The 26,256-nt window shown below is 45.2% G+C and overlaps 1 protein-coding gene across 4 annotated transcripts in view; it reads right to left on the reverse strand.

The window, feature by feature from the left end:
* Positions 1-2,904: 2,904 nt before the first annotated feature.
* LOC139577578 (WW domain-containing transcription regulator protein 1-like) overlaps positions 2,905-26,256 on the reverse strand; it is an 85,026-nt gene continuing 61,674 nt past the window's right edge. The window contains exons 2-7 of one of the 4 annotated variants that reach the window (XM_071404690.1): positions 18,433-18,569; positions 13,601-13,714; positions 9,087-9,340; positions 6,798-6,928; positions 6,391-6,506; positions 2,905-5,960 (exon numbers count right to left, since the gene is read on the reverse strand). In XM_071404690.1, the coding sequence (XP_071260791.1) occupies positions 5,776-5,960; positions 6,391-6,506; positions 6,798-6,928; positions 9,087-9,340; positions 13,601-13,714; positions 18,433-18,569 (937 nt within the window). In that variant the 3' untranslated portion in view covers positions 2,905-5,775. Of the gene's footprint in view, positions 5,961-6,390; positions 6,507-6,797; positions 6,932-9,086; positions 9,341-13,600; positions 13,715-18,432; positions 18,570-26,256 lie in introns of all 4 variants that reach the window. The other 3 variants (XM_071404688.1, XM_071404691.1, XM_071404692.1) reach the window with 3 other exon arrangements.

The raw sequence follows: 26,256 nt of genomic DNA on the forward strand, positions 1-26,256 counted from the left end.
CCATTGCTCGTGTTTCTTAGCCCAAGCAAGTCTCTTTCTTATTGGTGTCCTTTAGTAGTGGTTTCTATGCAGAAATTTGACCATGAAGGCCTGCTGTTTTGCGGGTACTATTTAATGAAGCTGCCAGTTGAGGACTTGAGGCGCCTGTTTATCAAACTAGACACACTAATGTACTTGTTCTCTTGCTCAGTTGTGCAACGGGGCCTCCCACTCTTTCTATTCTGGTTAGAGCCAGTGTGCGCTGTTCTGTGAAGGGAGTAGTATACAGCGTTGTACGAGATCTTCGGTTCCTTGGCTATTTCTCGCATGGAATAGCCTCAATTTCACAGAACAAGAATAGACCGACGAGTTTCAGAAGAAAGTACTTTGTTTCTGGCCATTTTGAGCCTGTAATTGAACCCACCAATGCTGATGCTCCAGATACTCAACTAATCTCAAGGCCAGTTTTATTGCTTCTTTACCAGAACAACAGTTTGCAATTATTTTAGCACAGCTGAAAAAGGGTTTTCTAATGATCAATTAGCCTTCTAAAATGATAAACTTGGATTAGCTTACACAACGTGCCATTGGAACACAAGAGTGATGGTTGCTGATAATGGGCCTCTGTAAGCCTACAGTACAGCGGCCCATTATCAGCAACCATCCCTCCTATGTAGATATTACATTAAAAACAGAAGTCATTTACAACATTAACAATGTCTACACTGTATTTCTGATCAACTTTAAATGGACAAAAGAAAGTGCTTTTCTTTCAAAAACAAGGACATTTCTAAGTGAACCCAAACTTTTGAACGGTGGTGTGTATATATATACACTGCTCAAAAAAATAAAGGGAACACTAAAATAACACATCCTAGATCTGAATGAATGAAATATTCTTATTAAATACTTTTTTCTTTACATAGTTGAATGTGCTGACAACAAAATCACACAAAAATTATCAATGGAAATCAAATTTAGCAACCCATGGAGGTCTGGATTTGGAGTCACACTCAAAATTAAAGTGGAAAACCACACTACAGGCTGATCCAACTATGATGTAATGTCCTTAAAACAAGTCAAAATGAGGCTCAGTAGTGTGTGTGGCCTCCACGTGCCTGTATGACCTCCCTACAACGCCTGGGCATGCTCCTGATGAGGTGGCGGATGGTCTCCTGAGGGATCTCCTCCCAGACCTGGACTAAAGCATCCGCAAATTCCTGGACAGTCTGTGGTGCAACGTGGCGTTGGTGGATGGAGCGAGACATGATGTCCCAGATGTGCTCAATTGGATTCAGGTCTGGGGAACGGGCGGGCCAGTCCATAGCATCAATGCCTTCCTCTTGCAGGAACTGCTGACACACTCCAGCCACATGAGGTCTAGCATTGTCTTGCATTAGGAGGAACCCAGGGCCAACCGCACCAGCATATGGATCTCATCTCGGTACCTAATGGCAGTCAGGCTACCTCTGGCGAGCACATGGAGGGCTGTGCGGCCCCCCAAAGAAATGCCACCCCACACCATGACTGACCCACCGCCAAACTGGTCATGCTGGAGGATGTTGCAGGCAGCAGAACGTTCTCCACGGCATCTCCAGACTGTCACGTCTGTCACATGTGCTCAGTGTGAACCTGCTTTCATCTGTGAAGAGCACAGGTCGCCAGTGGCGAATTTGCCAATCTTGGTGTTCTCTGGCAAATGCCAAACGTCCTGCACGGTGTTGGGCTGTAAGCACAACCCCCACCTGTGGACGTCGGGCCCTCATACCACCCTCATGGAGTCTGTTTCTGACCGTTTGAGCAGACACATGCACATTTGTGGCCTGCTGGAGGTCATTTTGCAGGGCTCTGGCAGTGCTCCTCCTTGCACAAAGGCGGAGGTAGCGGTCCTGCTGCTGGGTTGTTGCCCTCCTACGGCCTCCTCCATGTCTCCTGATGTACTGGCCTGTCTCCTGGTAGCGCCTCCATGCTCTGGACACTACGCTGACAGACACAGCAAACCTTCTTGCCACAGCTCGCATTGATGTGCCATCCTGGATGAGCTGCACTACCTGAGCCACTTGTGTGGGTTGTAGACTCCGTCTCATGCTACCACTAGAGTGAAAGCACCGCCAGCATTCAAAAGTGACCAAAACATCAGCCAGGAAGCATAGGAACTGAGAAGTGGTCTGTGGTCACCACCTGCAGAACCACTCCTTTATTGGGGGTGTCTTGCTAATTGCCTATAATTTCCACCTGTTGTCTATTCCATTTGCACAACAGCATGTGAAATTTATTGTCAATCAGTGTTGCTTCCAAAGTGGACAGTCTGATTTCACAGAAGTGTGATTGACTTGGAGTTACATTGTGTTGTTTAAGTGTTCCCTTTATTTTTTTGAGCAGTGTATATATCTATATATATATATATGAGATGTTAGCTAATGTTACCTACAGTGGTTCCTCCTTTAAAAGTTGCGAGCTTACACCGTGGAAGTTAGAGGTACCCAGTGTCACAGCTTCATTGCTCCAGACTGCCGCAAGGGGGAGTTAGAGCACTCATTAGGCATTTGGGTCCCAAGGTTTTTATTTTACCAATCATATCGAGTGGTTCCGATGATGAATTTAACAAGAGCCACCCGTCGCTGGTGACTTTCTTCAGCAAAGATGGCTGGCAAAACATTACGATGGAAGCAAATATAAGTAATTATAACGTCATAACGAGTCAAGCAAAAAATTTACAATTGAGAGGAATGTTATTTAATATGGAGACAAACGTTTGTGCATATTTGTTTGTCAGCAAATAAATTTACGAAAATTGCAATTTAGCAAGTTATTAATGCTCTCAGGTCATCCTTGGATCGCTGTACGGTTATGTGTGATCCGTGGGTTGTGATATTAGTGATCAAAAGTGAACTTCTGTATTAAATGGCATCAACAAAAAAGATCCACGGTTCTGACACCATTTTATTCATTTTTTACATGTTACACAACTTTAAAATTCTCATTTTCAAAGACTCCTTGCCCAGGTAACTTTACGTAAAATTAACTCCACATTGCCAGGATACAGTATACGGCCATTTTGTTGGTGTGTGATTTCCACAACCAATGAGCACTCCAAGAACACTGTACCTACTGACAACATATCCCCGTCTCATCCAACCATGCAGCTGTAGCCTAGCCACTGCGCTATACTGCGCTATATATTGCTACAGCGTTATCCTTTCCAATCCATGTCATGCCACTCACTATGCACAGCTGTAGTCAAACGTGCTCCACACCAAACCATTTCCTCAAACTCTTTATTCTATAACACCGCCGCTGTGTTCATCCCCTATCTATGGTCTCAAAGGATCCATCTCTTTATCAGGTCTTGTTAACCCCCAAAGTATAGACTTACAAAAAGACAATCTGATATAAAATGCGATTATCCATTTTCTTGAACTTTTAACTTGTGCCCTTCATACTGGTGCACCCTTGAATTATGTCCCAGTAACAACACACACACAAACAGCCCTGCCCAGTGTCCCCCCTCAGTGCCCCTCTGGCTTGTGTTATTAACAGCAGGTCATTCAACAGAAAACAGACAGGAAACCTCCCTGATGCACACCAGGAGAGGAAGCTGTGCGATTGGACAGTGTTAAGCCTCATCCAATCACCTTGTCTGATTTTCAAAAGACCTCATCACCTCTCACTGGAGCGGTTTTCATCAGCTAGGCCTGGGCAAAAGTTAGCATGTTGCTAGTCCTGTCAGAGCTAGCCTTCTTAGGCCATGCTTGGGTAATAGAGAGGCCTCCAATCTTTGGCACTAATCCACACCATTTCCCCCAATGCAAACCTCTCCAATGAGACGTGGTAGTGGTGATGGTGGGTTAACTGTGTGCCCCCTCTAGGCCCCTCTTCACCTTGACGTTAGGACTTCATGAGCGCGGTGTTGGCCGCCGTGTTGAAAAGCAGCGGGTTTTGGCGTGCATTGAACACCCGCCCCCTCCCTCCCTAAACTCAACCCTCTTCCCTCTCTCCCCATCTATTCATTGCCCCTTCCCAGGATCCATCACTTTCTCGCCTTGTCAGTCCTAACGTTCTACACAGTAACCAGACTCAGTATAGTCACAATATAAGGTCGGGCTATAGAAAACCTAACGCTAAGAATAACAAATATGTCATTCAACATGCAAATACAAAAACTGAGACAAATGTAGAAAAAAAAGATTAGAGCAGATTGTGCTGAGGGGCTGGCACGTTAAAACAAAATAATAATAATGCCAACCCCATGTCAATCCAATCTGACAATTCAGTAAAAATCCTTGAAAAACGCATTAAAGGCCATATAAAATACTATCGTTGCATATTTCACCGCAGAACAGATATTAGAAAAGTTGTCCTTTGGGTTTTCAAACAGGCCCAACTTTGCAAGCCCAAAGACCAACTGAGGACCAAAGACAGAGTTTGCTTATGAAGGATTATCAAGCCTCAACGCACATTGAACCAAAACGTCTAGTGGGAGCTTCTGGTGATCATCTAACTTCAACATTCACTTCATGATCAGATATCTTTGAATCCCTTGCTGATTTGCAGTGCTTTGAAATCTCAATTGCATTAAAGAAAAAAAAGAAATGTAATGTAATGATGAGCCATAGCTCATGATAAATACAAAAAATGCTAACTTTATATTATAGGTCTTACAAATGGCACCAGATGCAAAGAACCCATCTGGGCTATTTTACAGTAAAGAAAAAATAATACTTGTAGCATGATATAAAAAGTACATGGTATAAAACACAATTCTACGTATGCACGTCATTGCATAACTGAGGCATGAGCTTTTAGTGTTATAATAACTATATTGGAATCAGCTTGAGTACAATTAATAAAATGACAAAAACCAAAAACATGTAAAAAAAAAAAATAAAAAAAAATAAAACTGAGTACAATTTTAAAGTTTTAAAGCTTTTGTAGTGACATTGTAGCGAACAACAGGAAACATTATTTGGTATACAACACACTTTGCTCTCATGGCCGCTAATGCTGATATAGAAGTGAATCCAAGATGGTTGTTTTTGTGAACAGAAGCAACAGTAACAAAGCCAATCGGGTTTTTATTCTAACCCAAACTGACAGTTAGGATACTGTTGGTGATATAGAAGAAGGTTTACAGTGCTGTTGCCAACAGAGGTCCACTTTATACAAAGAACCTACAGACTGGACAACCTTGTAGCCAGTAAAGATCCATTTCATAACTGCAGTAAGTTAAGCAATAGCGCCACCTATTGGTGAAAAAGACTCCCTGCATACATTTTGACAGTCACGTCAAAGCAATACCATTGGAAGCCAAATGTATTTATTTTCACCAAGTACTTGTTCCACATAGAAAGTCACCCCAAGAAAGAAAGGAATGCTGTATAATTGCTTTTATCAATTGTGATTCCAAAACCAGAGTAGGTTATCGGAGGAAGTCTTATAGAACATACAAAACCAAAACTACTAACGTTGTTAGTTTACCATACAGTAACTTCAATAGTGAAGTATACTTTAATACGTGTCATGTTTTGATTTGTTTTTGTTCTCTCAAGGCTTTGATTAATACTCTATATCTTTGATCTGAAACTGAACTCAGATTGACGATATGTGGTCTGGCAGACAGAGGGTAGACAGACAGAGCATAATATTACTGTACACATGGAGAAGTGGGACGAAGAGATAATGCTGATTTGAAAAAGTAGCAAAAGGTAGTCTTTAGATATGTGGAGTGAGTCTTTTGTCCTGTTTGTATGGCTGTGAATATATGTGTAAAGAAATTGTGTGTGTGTTTATGTGTGTTTACAGCCAAGTGAGGAAGGGCTCGCTCTTGTTGAGGACTGACTCCACGTCGTTGAGGATGGGAATGAGGTCTGCTCCCTCCAGGGTTCCCAGGTCCACGTTGGTGCCTGGCAGAGAGTCCAAGAAGTCCGGGAAGCGGCTGTGCTGGGGCACGTTCATATTGCCCGCCTGGGACATGCTCTCACCTGGAGGGGGAGGGGGGAGAGGGGAGGGGAGATGAAGGTGAGTCGAGGGGGGGGGGGTAGAGAGCGAGAGAGATGGTCACATATAATCAGGTAGAGAGAGAGAAAGAGAGAGAAGGTGAGCGGGAGAGAAGACTGCTACCTGACTTGATATGTGTTGATATGTTTGCTTTGGCAATGTATGTGGTAACACTTTCCATGTCAATAAAGCCATGTGGGAGAGAAGGCGAGAGAGTGAAGGCGAGAGAGTGAGAGGGCGAGAGAGAGAGAGGGCGAGAAAGAGAGAGGGCGAGAGAGAGAGAGGGCGAGAGAGAGAAAGGACGAGAGTGAGAGAGGACGAGAGTGAGAGAGGACGAGAGAGAGAGAGAGAGGACGAGAGAGAGAGAGAGGACGAGAGTGAGAGAGAGGGCGAGAGTGAGAGAGAGAGTCCTACCTGTGTCCATCTCCTCCATGTTATTGAGGAAGTCCTCTGGGGTGGTGGGGATGCTGTAACAGCCCAGCCCCAGGCCACTGTCTGTGCTCTGCTCCCGTGAGTGCTGGAAGTGACCACTGTGGATCACATACATGACACACATATTAATACACTGATCCCTTCTGTCCACAAACTGGATCACACACTACAGTTTGAAAGCTGAAAGCAGAAGACAGGCTGAGAGGAGAAGGAGAAGAGAATAGCCAGGGGATAAGTGGGAGAGGGGCAGAGAGGAGAGGGGTTGTTGAGAAAGAAGGGAGTGAGAGGAGAGAGAGCAAGGAGGGGTGGGGGGGGGGGGGGACTGAGACGAAACAGAAACAAAAGAGGAGGGATAGGTAATATATGGGAGGAGTCAGGAGTGCACTTGCCTGTTGAGGAAGGGGTCGGCTCCATTGGTGGGCATGTTGCCCTGTGTCATGGGCTGGGCAGGGTTGCCACCGGGGGTGGGCACTGGTGCCATGCTCTCCGAGTCCATGGGCAGCTGTCTACACAGCGCCACCTCCTAGGGGGAAGCAATAGGCAGCAGGGGAAGGGGGAGGAGAAGAGGAGGAGAAGGGGAGGAGAGATTCAAGATTACTGAAACTATGTTCATTATTGTTCAAGAACACATGTGCTACAGCACAACGAGGAGAAACATTTGCTGACTCCAGAACAGGGACAGAATCTGCTTCGTACAACTATTACAGAACAATTAACCAAGTCGTGTTTTTCCAGGCCCCAGGCATCAGTAGAGCATAATATATTAGTGAGTGTGTGAACTTCACAGCAATAATCTGATGTGAAGACACACACACACACTTAACAGTCTTAAAGAAAGTGGGCCACTGGTTAAGTAACAGGTGTGTGCTTTCAGATGTACAGGTAACCCTACCCAAACACACACACAGTTAGGCACTCGCACGGGATGAGTGTCAGACAGACCTACACTGGTGGGACTTGGAGGAGGGGAGAGAGAGGGGGCTAACCTTTGCCTGTCCCGCTGCCCTGACACTGTTTCTGGGGTTGGATCAGTGTCAGTCTCCATGCCTCAGGCACTACTAACTCCCAGTGCACAGTCACCTGAGAAACACCAGCTTGCCGTTCCAATTCACTTTGAATGGCTTCCCCATTCATCTGATGGGCTGTGTGTGTAACAAAATGGCTGTATATCTAAAGGGAAGGGGCTTTCCAGGCTGCTGAATACGGCTTTATAACAGTTGATAGGTGTGTGTGACATTGGAGCTGGATGGACTGAACACCACACTGTATGGTAGTGAACAGAACGGTTAGAGGAGGAATACAATGGTCTATAGGGATCTATTTGCAGACAGTCAGACCAAAGCAGAGTCTAGGGGAGGACAGTGGAAAATAGAGACGCTACTGCTAAGGGTGGGCCTTATTGACACACCACACACACCTCCCTTCTCCCAACCCTTGGCCAACCCCACAGACCCCAGGCCATTCAGTGCTGCTCAGTGCTCAGGGTGGGCCGAATGAGAGCCAAAGAATTCTGGGTAAGATAAACACTTCCTGGATGAGGTCACTGCTGGATGTTGAAGGCAGCCATTTTGTAAACAGACTGGTGTGCACATCTCTGACACACTAAAGGCTTCAGCATGCTTCAGTTCAGCTAGCGCTGAACAAGTGTGCTCGCATACTCCCTTAAAAGATCTTTGTTTCAAAAACAATAGTACTGTTTGTCCATTTTGAGATGCCGTAGCCAGTATAAATTTCCTCAAAATAGGCAAGAAAGGAGATCTTAGCCATAATTTTAGGTGCAGTATTTCTCAAATGAAAAAAATGTGCATGAAAATAAGTCGTCTCTCGTTGAATGACAACAAGGATTTTATTGAAGAATCTCTACTGTTGACCAATCACCGACAAATCGGCTACCGACTTCAGCTTACCTCAATAATTTTTTTGGGTGTGCCTGAGCAGCCGAAAAACTGTCGAAGTCCAAAACGTCACAAAATGTTGTCGAACTCTTCTGAATTGTTTCTGCTAGGAAGCAAGCCTTAAGAGTTCAGTGTGCCCTCTCTCTTTCACTCTCAATGTAAACACTGCTCTTAAACACTACCCTGCCTTTGTGTAAGTGTAGGAGTAGATGGCTTAAAACAGAGAGTAGCTAGTAGCTACTACCCCTTTCAGCCACAAGGTGATGCTAATGTTTAATCCCCCCAACACGCCATAAAAAGGCCCAAAGCATGCGCTCAAAAGAAACTACTGCCGAGGTAAGCGGTCAATTTCCTGTCTTTCTGAGAAGTCTTCACTGTGGCCAGTGTGTACGTGTATGCCTACATGCTAATGTGTGTTTAGCTTGAATAAATTGGGTCGAAGTGTCTCTATGAGGAAAAGAGGAGATAATGAGTGATTAGCGATATTGTGAGCAATAAACAAAAGAGTGAGACATGAACAGGAAGACTGAGAACAGAGCAGTCTCTCTATCTGTGAGACCAAGGCCATAGGGGCAGACCAGACTGGGAGGATGAGGGAAGGGGGGGGGGGTGTAATACGATTGTGTGTTATAGGGCTTACTAGAAAGAGGGGGCTGTTGCTTATACTGTACTAGGCCACATCTACTTAACCATGACCTTTCTCTCATGATTAGAGCTCAGAGGACTCATACGGGCTCATACTTTAGCAGCTGGGGGTTATTGTTGAGGTCTAGATTGCCTCACCTGTCTCATGAGCTCCTCCTGTCGTCTCTGGATCCTCTCCCTCTCCAGCTGGATGCGCTGCAGCCTCATCTTCTGCTGGTGCTGGGAACTGACCCCCACGCCCAGGGGACTGGACAGGCTCATCATCCCAGCCTGGGAGCTCTGCTGCTGGGGGAGTGAGCCAGGTGAGCCTAAGGCTTGGGCCTGTTGGGGCTGCTGGGGCTGCTGCTGCTGGGTGTGTTGCAGTTGCTGCTGGTGATGGTGCTGGGACATCACTGTGGAGGGAGAGACAGAGAGGAGGGAGATAGGAGGGAGGGGGGGTTGTTATTAAGGCTAGAAACAACAAACACAGTGGAGGACAGAGAAAAAGGGTGAGAGGGTTATCTTGAGGCTTATAGTACTGTGATAAGAATGACTGCGCTAGTATGTACACAGTACTACTGTAGACACTTCTATCAGGTCTATTCAATCAGGTGAACAGCAGCTGATTATGAACACTTTGAGCTCAGGTCACTTCACTAGTTCCACATCACCTCTTTTCACAACACTGCTCTGGGAAGGAGACAAGATCCAGATAGTAAGTTAGGCTGGAAATTGATCACCCGCGCATAAGGCTACATGTATTAATTTTATTTAACTAGGCAAGTCAGTTAAGAACAAATTCTTGTTTTACAATGACGTACAATGATGTACAAAAACACTGTGTGTGCGCACGCACACCACACGCACGCAGATGTAGACTGTCGGCATAAACACTGCACATGTGATAGAGCTTGGTCAGGTTGTTTCTCACTGTCAACAGAGCCTAAGCCACATACTTTAAAAGCACACCAGCAATATGGATAGAATACTGCTCCTGCGCTTAAGGGAAACCAGATGGCCAGGACAGACTAGACCTCCAGCAATAGCATCTAGACCTGGCTATTCCAGACAACAGCCAAAAGGGGTCAGTAAGGTTGGTTTCAGAAAAACAAAAACTTTACAAAATCAGAGAACATTGTTTTTGGGACTTGTCTACTGTCTCTAGTCAGTTAATCATCAGCACATTCTTTCGAAGACTGAATAATCATTATCAAGCAGTGATGAGCTGTTTTCTTTGTTACCAGTGGTCGTTAATAATTAGCTAGCCCCTATGTCCGACTCTGTGATCCCAGCCAGCTCAGTGACACAGCGTGAGAGAAGTGTAGCTTAATGGAGGCCAGTACAGTGATGCAGTGTTCCGTTTTCTGTCTCAGGACAGACACAGTCACCCTACTCACAGGAACAACTAGACTGACAGAAAAAGAGAGAGAAATGGTGGGGGGGGGGGGGGGAGAGAGAAAGATGTGTGATCCAAGCACAACAAGCATACAGTATTTAGTTACTGTACAGGACAGAGCCTGCCTTGGCTCTGGACAGGGAGAAATGTGATCATGATATGGTCAGTTCATTCACTTGGTCAACATTATTCACACCTCAATGGAGGTCTTTAACTGCAGCTTCACCAGTATTTTTTCAACAGTATTGAAGAAAAACTTGCTCAAACTTTTAATGGATTCTCCAGAGCACAAAGTCATTGTGTGTGTGTGTGTGTGTGTGTGTGTGTGTGTGTGTGTGTGTGTGTGTGTGTGTGTGTGTGTGTGTGTGTGTGTGTGTGTGTGTGTGACATAAACTAATCACACATGGCATAAATGTAGCAGTAAAGGCCCGATTTGGAGCTGAAAAGGCACATGGCACAAAAAGCAGACAGTCTGGTGGTTTCAGTGTGGACAGACACAGTCGGGCTCTCTCTCCTTCACCCCATCTCTTTACTTCTATCTCTCTCAGCACATCTGTTTCTCTTTCCCTCCATCTAACTCTCCTTTGCCTCCTCTCTCTATCTCCTCCTCCCCTCCCTCCCTTGGCAGTTCAGTGTGCCTCTCTCCCCCCCATCTGTCAGCTGGACCTGTAGTTTACTTGAAGTCTGGATGAAGAGCAAAGGAACATACATAGTTTACCTAACCTCCTTTCCCAAATCACAACCAAATGGGTTCAACACAGGCTCAAAGTGTGTGGGGAAAGTTTGACTCATGCAAGAAAAAAATGGTTTTGGCCTAGCTGTCATGCAATGTATGATTTCATCTTTCTTTCTATAAAAGCAACACATTTGTGGACCATAAGGTGTTCCTCAGAGCCCCTTAACGTACTTCACAATTCGGCAAAATAACCATCCATAATCGTTCTATTACACTCAATTATGTAATTCCCAGAGGCTCGATGCGCGGCCATTTTGGTTCCAAAGCTATTCATTGCAACAGTCTTCATGTTGGTGAAGGGACAGGAAACCGTCCATTAGACATTCAAACATATCAAATAGAGTATGCTTACAGCTATTAAGAGCCCTGGGCTAAAGTACATGACAATGATGGGAACATTTATTTATTACACCCTTGTTTTGTTAGAACCAAATAGCTTGAGTGGAGGCCCTAAGTTTGGATAGGGGCCAAACAGACAGAGACACACATGCATACACATGGCATGGCATGCATGCAATTGCACACAGAAACACTCAGAGCAGCATTTTTTGGTTTGGGTCTGGGACAAGCTTACAGGGCAGGACACACCCTGTCAGAGTGTGCATATTGGGGCTGCAGAAAACAGACTGCAGGCTTTGCACAGCTCCACACAGCCTCAGTCACAAGTAAAATAACGCTCTCCTACTCCCTCCTGTTTTACCCTCCTCTTCTCCCATGATCTCCCTCGCGCTTCCCCACCTCTCTCCCCTCACCTCCCCCTCTCTAACCTCTCCGATAGACTAGAGCAACAAGACGAGCCAGCACACTACAACCCCTCACAACTCTGTCACAACATCAGGAGAGAAATAGAGACAGAGAGCGATTGAGAGAGAAAGGAGTAGCAGAGAAGTTGGGGTCAAAGTAAAAGGGAGGAGGTAAGGGCATTGAGAAAAACAATAAGGAAGAGAGGGAGGCTGAGAAACGGGTGGGGGGGGGGGGGGGGGGGCGGTAGGTACCGAGTGGCGCTGCTCTGCCAACAAAGACCTTGTTTAGTTTACTTCCCAGAAACAGCGTCAGCTAACACGTGGAAAAACAGAAACTCATTAAAACCTCCACCATCTCCTGTGTGTGCGTGCGTTCGTGGGTGTGTTACATTTGATAAGAGACAGCAGAGTGATTTAATATCATATAAAAGGATATGTGGAAGTGACACTTGTAAGGACCGAGTTTTGTGTGTGTGTTTGCGTGTGTTTGTATGTGCATGCTTGCACGCGAGTGTGTGTGGTCGGGGATCAGGCAGGCCGGCAGCACTCACACACAGCCAGTCTTTGAGGACAGCCTCTTGTGCAACAGGACCCGTTTGGGCGGTTGGCTGGGGAATGAAAGACTAAGACTAAAATGTAAATGCATTATTTTAAGGTCAGTGCCAACTAAAGATAAAGCGGACTATAAGTTAATGTTTTCCACATTCTTCAGAGGAATTTTTAACAGAGCAATTTAGTGTTGATATGTTCCTCTCCTGGATGTGTAAACCAGTCCATACTCCAGGCAGGAAACAATTCCCATTTTAAAATCTGACACCAATCAACTGTCCTCTGTCAAAGAAAGCTTCTGTTTTGCCTCGTTGGTCTTACCTCATCCATCTAGGGATCTGACAACATCCATCTAGGGATCTGACAACATCCATCTAGGGATCTGACAACATCCATCTAGGGACCTGACAACATCCATCTAGGGACCTGACAACATCCATCTAGGGACCTGACAACATCCATCTAGGGACCTGACAACATCCATCTAGGGACCTGACAACATCCATCTAGGGACCTGACAACATCCATCTAGGGACCTGACAACATCCATCTAGGGACCTGATGGTGCGGAGGTTATCCAGCGCACAGAGCTCCTGGGTACTCTCCTGTTGCTCCCCCAGACACACACCTCATCGACACGCCAAATCATACACACACCTCGTCCATGCATAAACACATCTTCCACTATTTCACTCACATCACTAACTTAAACACTGAGACTAAACAGACTTTAGTTGAAATACAAGCACACAAATGCATACGTCAAATACACACACAAAATCAATCAATCATCATGCAGGGATAGGAGAGCACTGTCAGGACAGGAAGTGACACAATCACATGTAGAAAGCAGGAGAACCATTGGTCACTGGTGGGAGGGAGAGGCAATCATTTTTATTGGCTTTCATAAATCAGACTTGGCACTGTCATTGGCTATTGGAATCAGACTTGGTATCCAGATAAGCATGTGATTGGGTTTCTCAGGAAGATTTAGCTAACTCTTGTCCAAGCAAAGCATTCCTCTAGCTTCTAGCTTCTCACAGGCAAAGCTCGGTCCCAGGAAGCAACAGGGGGCAAGGGGTCAATGGTCAGGTATGAGAGATCAAGGGGCATGGTTTGATTAGTTTAATGCTAGTAATATTGGGGATGAAGGGGGTTGATTGGTTGGTTGGGTTTGAGGTTTGAGCAAGTTGAAAAAGGTAGCGATTTGGGGGATTTGCGCTCCACTTGCAGTCCAGAGGGTACTTACTGAGGCGAGCATCCACGCGCGGGTCGAGCCAAGACGTTCTGTGTGTTTTGTGGTCAATGAAGTAGGTTTCTCCACTAGGGTTTTCAGCCTGCTCCCAGCCATCAGGTAGCTCTCCTGTTCACAAGCAGCAGCAACACCACATCAGCCAGAGTACTTCACCTTTACCAAGCCTGACTGATGCAGGTTTCTTGTATCCAAATTTCATATCTTACAGTATGTTCATTTGATTGGACAATAAAGCTTTTGGGGGATTTTAATTATTTGGAGCAGAAACATACTGGTGAACAGTAATCTAACTAATTACAGTTTGACACATTTTCAATGTTTCTTCCTCAGTCACTCACCTTTTGTTTCATCGGGTGATTTGACTAAGAATACAGTCAAGGAGTTGAAGTGGAATGGAGAGGAGCAGAGGGCTTTCTCACAAGTTTCATGATGAGTCAACATGGCTAACAGTGGAGATGAGCCTAGTCATGACTAGAGCTAAATCTGAAAACAGCTGAGTTGCCATGGGAGATAGTGTCAAGGGATGAGTGGGAGGTGAAATTCCACTGAATCTATTCTAGAACTACAGAGACAGTGGTCATGATCACCAACGTAGTAGTGGAGAGATACCAGGTAGCTACAGTATATTTCTATTCGTTTCTTAGAATCAGGTGTTTTAGTGCTGGTCTGAAACAAAACCCTGCACACCATCACCTCTCCAGAACCAGGATTGGTGATGATCACTCTAGATACCCGTACAAGAATCACAGCACTCCTCCGAGAGTAGACAGCATCTACAGTACGGGATCAAGACCTCTAACTGGCAACCATAGACCTGTGTGTTGTCTGTTAAAACCCTATAGCAGAGTGTGCTAACATGTCCATCTGAGAGGAGAGAACAGAAGAAAACAAAAAGGGGTAGAAAACAGCCACCAGGACAACAAAGACAATTCCCCTTCAACAAAGACTGGGGTGTCCGCAAGCATTGTTCCAGCAAGAGGGGGGGGTGATGATCAAATCCAGTTTTGAGATAAACATTTGTCAAAATTTAACTTATGAAAACTTTCCATGGAAGATTTGCACAGAAGTTTGAATTAGGCCCACAGGCTCCAGTCAGGATTAGTCCTGATGTGCTTTAGGAACAGCCATCAGAGTTATTTTAAAGTCATAGGTTTTAGAGAGTTTGTGTGTGTGTGTGTGTGTGTGTGTGTGTGTGTGTGTGTGTGTGTGTGTGTGTGTGTGTGTGTGTGTGTGTGTGTGTGTGTGTGTGACACATCACTCCAATAGAGCAGTGGTAGAGAGTAGGGAGGAGAAAAACATCCCAGTGACGTTTGAACAAGTCGAGCAGGGCGGTGTATATACAACTACTCAGGTTGAGCGACTCCATTCATACACTCACACACTGGGCCACACACACACACGCGATCCCTCTCCATTTCTGTCTGTCCTAAATTTCCTAGGTCTCCCTTTAAATTTTCCACTTGTTTGGCTCTCTCTCTTTCTTTAGTTTACCCCTCCACTGCACACTCAGCCCATCCCTCTCCAACTGCAGACACCTTTTTTTCATGTCATCGACTAAAATGACATAACAAAGCGCTGAACGAGGCAGTGGAACTGAACGAGGCAGTGGTGATGTTCTGCACGCAGAGCCAGGTGGCTGTGATATGGGTTAGCTAGGTCTATTATAGGTGCGAGCTAGGTTAATGCTAACGTGAATGAGATTAACCAGTCAATGCCAATCTGTGTTATGAAGGAGCTGTCAGGCTCTGTCAGACTAAGTGGAGCATAAGAGGGTGGGGAGGGCTTCCTTATCTCACCTTCAACACAATAACATGTCTCTCTCAGGCAACACAGATCCTGGCTTTTGGTTGGTTCACACACATTCTTTGGCGTTATTGTGGAAAGGGACTGCACATGTTATTGTGGTAGTCCCCAGGGTGAAAGACGTCATTGGTCAGAGTGATAATGGTCAGTGTCTGTGGCGGATATGTAAGCACATAGGCGTCAGGAGAAGTGGGATATTAGTGTGTTTTGGTAAGCTACTAGCTCACGGTGGTTGGCACAGTTGCGTGTGTTAGGGTTTAATAGCGTGAATCGGGTTACCGAGATTTACAGAGATATCCTGCCCAAACTCACTACCGTTTCCCGGGATAAATAACTGCGAGAAACCAGTAAATTATTATAAATTAATTATATGAACAGCATGATGTGAAATGGAACTGTTAAATTACATGCAACGTCTAAATCTGTCTTATCTGTTCTGCTATGTGCATGATCAAGCCAACGTTCAGGGTGGGGACAGACAGCGCATCTCATATGGAGCGCAGTTCACAATGCATGTATCACTTCATCAGCTGATAACTTTTTTTTCTTGTGACTGGTATATTTGCTGCAGCATAGCCTACTGTATGCTACAGTAATATTATAACCAATATATCTGAATGCGCGTCTAATTTAATCTCCATCTGGCTTCCGGGGGTCATACGCACTTTACACACAAGTACACATGGATTTTGTGTTGTAGATATGTGGTAGTGGAGTATGAGCCTGAGGGCACACACTTATTGTGTATTCTGTAATGAATGTATTGTGATGTTTTTAAATTGTATAACTGCCTTAATTCTGCCGGACCTTGGAGCAGCTAATGGGGATCCATAATACACTACTCAAAAAAATAAAGGGAACACTTAAACAACACAATGTAACTCCAAGTCAATCACACTTCTGTGAAATCAAACTGTCCACTTAGGAAGCAACACTGATTGACAATAAATTTCACATGCTGTTGTGCAAATGGAATAGACAAAAGGTGGAGATTATAGGCAATTAGCAAGACACCCCCAATAAAGGAGTGATTCTGCAGGTGGTGACCACAGACCACTTCTCAGTTCCTATGCTTCCTGGCTGATGTTTTATTTTATTCAGGAAGGGGGGGGGGTATCGTAGAGCAAAACGATCGTGTTTGTGAGAGTTCGTAGCCCAAACGGCTCAGGCATTACAGACAGAAGTTGGCACATCGACGGTACCGGCTTCAGACGAGTCCCGTGGAGCTTGTGGGGGTCCTAGAGCAAAACGGAGATCACCATCGTGTTCATGAGAGTCTTATCCTTCCATAGAGTGATCATATTTGTTTTCGGAATGATCTAACAAACAGTGCTGTAGCTCTGCCACTTTCCACTGCAGATGCGGAAGGCTGACATAGGCGACTGCGGTTGATTGAGACACAGTCCATACAAAAAACAAAAACATATCTAGCTTAAACAGGCGGATATTGATGGGGAATTTTTTATTATGTTAGATTGACGCTCAGGTGTTTCAATCGACTCGTAAGGTTTAATATGCATAAGCTTCGAACTTATAGTCTCGGTCTTCACTCTTAAGCAATACGCACATGCTCTCCGCTGGCCACTCTCCCTTAGCTCTTGTGGGATCCCAGGAAAAGAAAGCAAGACTAGAATAGCTTAATGGATACCATGCCTGATGTCATAATGGCGCTTAACATTGGCACTTTTCAGGAGAGTTATGGACTCGCTGCATATCAGGGACATTGGCTTTGTGCTAGTTGCAGGGAGAATGAATAAATACATTTCCGCCCACTCGTCTTTGAATATACGGTTTTCAGAGTAAACATTTTTTTAACAAGCCATATTAACAAAGATACTGGTAACTAAGCTTCTTCTGTGTGTGATATTAACAGTTGAACCGCACTTTATTTCTGCCTGCTTGTCCCGCAGAGGATATTTGGATTGATGTGATTGGGTAAGCGGCCTCTTGTATTTGCATATAACCACGCGATTGTAGAGGTGGGGTGGGCGTTGCTTCGAGAGAGCGCGAGAAAGAGGTTGCTGAGAGGCAGCTGCGCCCAGTTGATTTTTCTAAAGCCGTCTAAATATAATTGATTGACATTTATATAACAAAATGCGATGTTGTCTGGTCCGGATTGACCCTTCTCTGGGTTCGGACCCAGACCACAGTCTGCCAGTTAAGTTTGGCTGCTATAGCAGTTATTTATTCAGACCCATAAGCCGTCTGCATCTTATTTTAATCCTATATTATTCAAGCATGTCATTACAATGAAGATAAGTACAACAAAACAAATATAATATAAATTTACCTGTTGAGCGCGAGGAAGGAATGAAGGTAATACACACGTCGCACAACATTAGGGGAAATATTGTGAAAGGTGGGCTAATGTGTCAGCCTACTAATTATCACGTTTTTTAAATAGGCCTATTATATTTCAGAATGAAACTAATTCACTAGCCTATAATTGTAACTTTGTAGGCCGCATGTCCTGCACCAGCATTGCATGTTCTCTCCCAGCTTCATGGTTTGAATGAGGTGTGTAATTCCAGTCCATATAATACAGTATAATACAATAAAAGTCCACATCCAAAAAGATTACTGGAGTCTGTTTTATTTATTTACCTAAGAGAGCAAACATCGATGAGCTTTTATGTTATTCTGTTGTGCGTAATGTGCGGTGGCCTATAGCCTATCAGAAGTACGCCTATTGAATAACGGCACAATCATTTGGGCTTTATGTAGGGCTCATCTGGCTTTAGGTAGCATCAGCCTTGAATTTTCATGCCGATCAAAGCTCTGATCAAAGCTCTAATAAAATCCAGACATTTGCATTTGTTTTAGAATTAAACTTTCAGTTTTGGTGGGAAATACCAGGTTACCCGGGAGAAAAGTGATTTATTCTCAGAGTGGAACATTTGTAAAATACCAGGAAAGTATTCAACCCTAGGCTGTGTGTGTGTGTGTGTGTGTGTGTGTGTGTGTGTGTGTGTGTGTGTGTGTGTGTGTGTGTGTGTGTGTGTGTGTGTGTGTGTGACACTAACCGAGGTTGGGCTGGGACAGGGCCATGTTGCGTTGCTGTGGGGTGGCGGAGGGTGGGGGAGCGTGGAGGCTCATCTGATTCATGGCGGCCGTCATGGTCTTACGAGGGTCATGCCAAGTAGTGATCTTCTCCACGTGACTACAGAGAGACAGAGAGAGAAAGAGAAGCGAACATCAGGTTAGACAGGAGAAAAAACAAAACAGAGTTACTACATGTCAGAGATTGTTTCCAGGGTAACAGTCTTCAATTCCTTCCCTTACTCGTCTCCCTTTCCTCATCTCTGTCCCACATCCACATAGTGATTGGGGGGAAAAACAAATAGACACAGAATATAGCAATATCATTTGACGATATCATATCGATTCTATGACTCCAAGTATGGATTCTCAAAATAAACAAAAAACATTAGCTGGTGCTAGTCAGTTGTACCTGCACCAAACCTCGTATTTCTCCATCTCTAGCTTGTTATCAATCTTCTTTTTAAATGGTGAACCTACATGTTTTCAGCACTTTTAAATTCCATGACTGATCAAATTAATTTTCTCGCGGCACTCTTGTCCCTCTGCAGCAGAGCAATATGGTTTGGAACACCGAATCGCAATATCGAATTGCAATGCATATAGAATCGTGAGAATCTCAATACATATTGTATCGGCACCGTGATAATATTGTATTGTGAGCTCACTGGCATATCCCAGCCCTACACCCACGGCTAGCCTGACGGTAGCTAAGCTACTGTACATGATATTCCTGCCCCGCTGCATTCTTCCATAGGACCACATAAGCAGCAGCAGGCCTAACAGGTGGTTCGTTACCGCAGCTCAGTGGCTCATTATAACTATCACTGATCATTTTATCATCAGGGATTACACAAGACTAGCAAGAGTCTGCAAGTTTCTGTTGGAATGCCATGATAGAGAGAGAGTACAACAGCCTTTAAATCAGTTTCTACAGACCTGCCCTAATACAAGTGTAATTCACTACATGATCAGAAGTATGTGGACACCTGCTCATCGAACATATGGAGTTGGTCTCCCTTTTGCTGCTATAATAGCCTCCACTCTTCTGGGAATGCTTTCCACCAGATGTTGGAACATTGGCAGTAAGTTCCCGCAGCATTCAGCCACAAGAGCATTAGTGAAGTCGGGCACTGATGTTTGGCGATTAGGCCTGGTTCGCAGTCGGCGTTCCAATTCATCCCAAAGGTGTTCGGTGGGGTTGAGGTCAGGTCTCTGTGCAGACCAGTCAAGTTCTTCCACACAGATCTCGACAAACCATTTCTGTACGGACCTCGCTTTGTGCATGGGGACATTGTCATGCTGAAACAGGTAAGGGCCTTCCTCAAACTGTTGCCACAAAGTTGGAAGCACAGAATCGTCTAGAATGTCTTCGTATGCTGTAGCGTTCAGATACTTTTGTATATATAGTGTACGGTACGTTGATAAGAACATGTTTCTGGTGTAATGTTTTTTGCATCATTGCTAGACTTTTGTCTTAAAAAGGGTTTTCTACTGATCAATTAGCCTTTTAAAATGATAAACTTGGATTAGCTAACAACGTGCCATTGGAACACAGGAGTGATGGTTGCTGATAATGGGCCTCCGTACGTTAATATTCCATAAAAAATCTGGCGTTTCCAGCTACAATTGTCATTTACAACATTAACAATGTCTACACTGTATTTCTGATCAATTTTATGTTCTTTTCATGGACAAAAAAATTTGCTTTTCTTTCAAAAACAAGGACATTTCTAAGTGACCACAAACTTTTGAACGGTAGTGTGTGTGTGTGTATATATATATATACACTGCTCAAAAAAATAAAGGGAACACTTAAACAACACAATGTAACTCCAAGTCAATCACACTTCTGTGAAATCAAACTGTCCACTTAGGAAGCAACACTGATTGACAATAAATTTCACATGCTGTTGTGCAAATGGAATAGACAAAAGGTGGAAATTATAGGCAATTAGCAAGACACCCCCAATAAAGGAGTGATTCTGCAGGTGGTGACCACAGACCACTTCTCAGTTCCTATGCTTCCTGGCTGATGTTTTGGTCACTTTTGAATGATGGCGGTGCTCTCACTCTAGTGGTAGCATGAGACGGAGTCTACAACCCACACAAGTGGCTCAGGTAGTGCAGCTCATCCAGGATGGCACATCAATGCGAGCTGTGGCAAGAAGGTTTGCTATGTCTGTCAGCGTAGTGTCCAGAGCATGGAGGCGCTACCAGGAGACAGGCCAGTACATCAGGAGACGTGGAGGAGGCCGTAGGAGGGCAACAACCTAGGTCACTTTGGCGAGCACATGGAGGAATGTGAGGGATCAGCCCAGAACTACACGGCAGGACCTGGTCAATGACCTGAAGAGAGCTGGGACCACAGTCTCAAAGAAAACCATTAGTAAACACACTACGCCGTCATGGATTAAAATCCTGCAGCGCACGCAAGGCCCCCCTGCTCAAGCCAGCGCATGTCCAGGCCCGTCTGAAGTTTGCCAATGACCATCTGGATGATCCAGAGGAGGAATGGGAGAAGGTCATGTGGTCTGATGAGACAAAAATAGAGCTTTTTGCTCTAAACTCCACTCGCCGTGTTTGGAGGAATAGAAGGATGAGTACAACCCCAAGAACACCATCCCAACCGTGAAGCATGGAGGTGGAAACATCATTCTTTGGGGATGCTTTTCTGCAAAGGGGACAGGACGACTGCCCTGTATTGAGGGGAGGATGGATGGGGCCATGTATCGCGAGATCTTGACCAACAACCTCCTTCCCTCAGTAAGAGCATTGAAGATGGGTCGTGGCTGGGTCTTCCAGCATGACAACGACCCGAAACACACAGCCAGGGCAACTAAGGAGTGGCTCCGTAAGAAGCATCTCAAGGTCCTGGAGTGGCCTAGCCAGTCTCCAGACCTGAACCCAATAGAAAATCTTTGGAGGGAGCCGAAAGTCCGTATTGCCCAGCGACAGCCCCGAAACCTGAAGGATCTGGAGGTCTGTATGGAGGAGTGGGCCAAAATCCCTGCTGCAGTGTGTGCAAACCTGGTCAAGAACTACAGGAAACGTATGATCTCTGTAATTGCAAACTAAGGTTTCTGTACCAAATATTCAGTTCTGCTTTTCTGATGTATCAAATACTTATGTCATGCAATAAAATGCAAATTAATTACTTAAAAATCATACAATGTGATTTTCTGGATTTTTGTTTTAGATTCCTTCTCTCACAGTTGAAGTGTACCTATGATAAAAATTACAGACCTCTACATGCTTTGTAAGTAGGAAAACCTGCAAAATTGTCAGTGTATCAAATACTTGTTCTCCCCACTGTATATATATGATCAACAGATTCATATCTGTATTCCCAGTCATTTCATATCCATAGATTAGAGCCTAATGAATTTATTTCAATTGACTGATTTCCTTATATGAACTGTAACTCAGTAAAGTCTTTGAAATTGTTGCATGTTGCTTTTATATTTTTGTTTAGTTGCGAATGATAACAGTTCCTCTCTCAATTAAAAAAATCTTGCCAACACTCCTCTTCGACAACCACCAAGCCTCGGTGTGAAATAACATTTTCATGCTCTTATCCCATATCGCCATATGGTTTTGCGAACAGGCGTGCATGATGTAGTTTACAATCGAAGTTACCTGCTGCATAACTCGGAGTTCCGCGCTCAGCTCTTTTGCCACCAGTTGCCGTCAGTGTATTCATTATAGCTCAGTGGGTGTATTATACAATGTGTCCATATGGCAGAGGGAGACACATTCATAACAAGAGTGCAGTTGCCTGCCTGCCATTCCGTGAGAGATTGAGCCCCATGTGTGCAAAAGCCAACCATTCGATCCCATGGAATCTTTTTTTTGTTAATATAAATCAAATCAAATCAAATTTTATTAGTCACATACACATGGTTAGCAGATGTTAATGCGAGTGTAGCGAAATGCTTGTGCTTCTAGTTCCGACAATGCAGTAATAACCAACAAGTAATCTAACCTAACAATTCCACAACTACTACCTTATACACACACACAAGTGTAAAGGGATAAAGAATATGTACATAAAGATATATGAATGAGTGGTGGTACAGAACGGCAAGATGCAGTAGATGGTATAGAGTACGGTATATACATATGAGATGAGTACTGTAGGGTATGTAAACATAAAGTGGCATAGTTTAAAGTGGCTAGTGGTACATGTATTACATAAAGATGGCAAGATGCAGTAGATGATATAGAGTACAGTATATACATATGAGATGGGTAATGTAGGGTATGTAAACATTATATTAAGTGGCATTGTTTAAAGTGGCTAGTGGTACATTTTTACATAATTTCCATCAATTCCCATTTTTAAAGTGGCTGGAGTTGAGTCAGTATGTTGGCAGCGGCCGCTAAATGTTAGTGGTGGCTGTTTAACAGTCTGATGGCCTTGAGATAGAAGCTGTTTTTCAGTCTCTCGGTCCCTGCTTTGATGCACCTGTACTGACCTCGCCTTCTGGATGATAGCGGGGTGAACAGGCAGTGGCTTGGGTGGTTGTTGTCCTTGATGATCTTTATGGCCTTCCTGTGACATCGGGTGGTGTAGGTGTCCTGGAGGGCAGGTAGTTTGCCCCCGGTGATGCGTTCTGCAGACCTCACTACCCTCTGGAGAGCCTTACGGTTGTGGGCGGAGCAGTTGCCGTACCAGGCGGTGATACAGCCCGACAGGATGCTCTCGATTGTGCATCTGTAGAAGTTTGTGAGTGCTTTTGGTGACAAGCCGAATTTCTTCAGCCTCCTGAGGTTGAAGAGGCGCTGCTGCGCCTTCTTCACGACGCTGTCTGTGTGGGTGGACCAATTCAGTTTGTCCGTGATGTGTACGCCGAGGAACTTAAAACTTTCCACCTTCTCCACTACTGACCCGTCGATGTGGATAGGGGGGTGCTCCCTCTGCTGTTTCCTGAAGTCCACAATCATCTCCTTTGTTTTGTTGACGTTGAGTGTGAGGTTATTTTCCTGACACCACACTCCGAGGGCCCTCACCTCCTCCCTGTAGGCCGTCTCGTCGTTGTTGGTAATCAAGCCTACCACTGTAGTGTCATCCGCAAACTTGATGATTGAGTTGGAGGCGTGCATGGCCACGCAGTCGTGGGTGAACAGGGAGTACAGGAGAGGGCTCAGAACGCACCCTTGTGGGGCCCCAGTGTTGAGGATCAGCGGGGTGGAGATGTTGTTACCTACCCTCACCACCTGGGGGCGGCCCGTCAGGAAGTCCAGGACCCAGTTGCACAGGGCGGGGTCGAGACCCAGGGTCTCGAGCTTGATGACGAGTTTGGAGGGTACTATGGTGTTAAATGCTGAGCTGTAATCGATGAACAGCATTCTCACATGGGTATTCCTCTTGTCCAGATGGGTTAGGGCAGTGTGCAGTGTGGTTGCGATTGCGTCGTCTGTGGACCTATTGGGTCGGTAAGCAAATTGGAGTGGGTCTAGGGTGTCCGGTAGGGTGGAGGTGATATGGTCCTTGACTAGTCTCTCAAAGCACTTCATGATGACGGAAGTGAGTGCTACGGGGCGGTAGTCGTTTAGCTCAGTTACCTTAGCTTTCTTGGGAACAGGAACAATGGTGGCCCTCTTGAAGCATGTGGGAACAGCAGACTGGGATAAGGATTGATTGAATATGTCCGTAAACACACCAGCCAGCTGGTCTGCGCATGCTCTGAGGACGCGGCTGGGAATGCCGTCTGGGCCTGCAGCCTTGCGAGGGTTAACACGTTTAAATGTTTTACTCACCTCGGCTGCAGTGAAGGAGAGCCCGCAGGTTTTGGTAGGGGGCCGTGTCAGTGGCACTGTATTGTCCTCAAAGCGGGCAAAAAAGTTGTTTAGCCTGTCTGGGAGCAAGACATCCTGGTCCGCGACGGGGCTGGTTTTCTTTTTGTAATCCGTGATTGACTGTAGACCCTGCCACATACCTCTTGTGTCTGAGCTGTTGAATTGCGACTCGATTTTGTCTCTGTACTGGGACTTAGCCTGTTTGATTGCCTTGCGGAGAGAATAGCTACACTGTTTGTATTCGGTCATGCTTCCGGTCACCTTGCCCTGGTTAAAAGCAGTGGTTCGCGCTTTCAGTTTCACGCGAATGCTGCCGTCAATCCACGGTTTCTGGTTTGGGAATGTTTTAATCGTTGCTCTGGGTACGACATCGTCAATGCACTTCCTAATGAACTCGCTCACCGAATCAGCATATTCGTCAATATTGTTGTTGGACGCAATGCGGAACATATTCCAATCCGCGTGATCGAAGCAGTCTTGAAGCGTGGATTCAGATTGGTCGGACCAGCGTTGAACAGACCTGAGCGCGGGAGCTTGTTGTTTTAGTTTCTGTTTGTAGGCTGGAATCAACAAAATGGAGTCGTGGTCAGCTTTTCCGAAAGGGGGGCGGGGGAGGGCCTTATATGCGTCGCGGAAATTAGTATAACAATGATCTAGGGTTTTTCCAGCCCTGGTAGCACAATCGATATGCTGATAGAATTTAGGGAGTTTTGTTTTTAGATTAGCCTTGTTAAAATCCCCAGCTACGATGAATGCAGCCTCAGGGTGTGTGGTTTCCAGTTTACAAAGAGTCAGATAAAGTTCGTTCAGGGCCATCGATGTGTCTGCTTGGGGGGGAATATATACGGCTGTGATTATGATTGAAGAGAATTCCCTTGGTAGATAATGCGGTCGACATTTGATTGTGAGGAGTTCTAGATCAGGTGAACAGAATGACTTGAGTTCCTGTGTGTTGTTATGATGATCACACCACGTCTCGTTAATCATAAGGCATACCCCCCCGCCCCTCTTCTTACCAGAAAGATGTTTGTTTCTGTCGGCGCGATGCATGAAGAAACCAGCTGGCTGCACCGACTCCGTTAGCGTCTCTTGAGTTAGCCATGTTTCCGTGAAGCAGAGCACGTTGCAATCCCTGATGTCTCTCTGGAATGCTACCCGTGCTCGGATTTCATCAACCTTATTGTCAAGAGACTGGACATTGGCGAGTAGTATGCTAGGGAGTGGAGCGCGATGTGCCCGTCTCCGAAGCCTGACCAGGAGACCGCCTCGTTTGCCCCTTTTACGGCGTCGCACAGGGTCGCCGGCTGGGATCAGATCCATTGTATTGGGTGGAAGGCAAAGCACTGGATCCGTTTCGGGAAAGTCATATTCCTGGTAGGAACGATGATGAGTTGACGTTAATCGTATATTCAGTAGTTCCTCCCGACTGTATGTAATGAAACCTAAGATTACCTGGGGTACCGATGTAAGAAATAACACATAAAAAAAACAAAATACTGCATATTTTCCAAGGAACGCGAAGCGAGGCGGCCATCTCTTTTTCGGCACCTATAGCCACGCAGCACACTGAACATACCCTGTGCAGTTTCATGCTTGGGAACAGAACAATATGTCCTTGTGAAGAACATCCCGACATGTAGCGAGCAAGAGTCAATGCATGGGCATCTCAGCCCTCACAGCTAACGTTCATTTGGAGAACATAAGGTGGGGAGTTTTTGAGTTTCCTCTTGATTGCTAAATATAGCATCAATTCTTAGTTTCACGGTGTTATCTGACAAAAGGTATTGATGTGAGTTTCTGTGCGTCAGCCTCCCCACACATTGTTTTCACCCTATCAATTGCGGCCGGTAATATCAAAGTCTCTGCAATAGTGTGTGGTTTCATAGCGTAGCGGGCTTAGCCATTCACCGTGGAATGATTGAAGTGCAAAGGTCAAGTGAGGTTTTCTCTGGTTGAATTTTAACTTTTATATTTGAATAATTTAAATTGAGGTTAAGGTTAACCAC

This window comes from Salvelinus alpinus, chromosome 6 (assembly GCF_045679555.1).
Source record: "Salvelinus alpinus chromosome 6, SLU_Salpinus.1, whole genome shotgun sequence".
NCBI classification, from domain to species: Eukaryota; Metazoa; Chordata; class Actinopteri; order Salmoniformes; family Salmonidae; genus Salvelinus; species Salvelinus alpinus.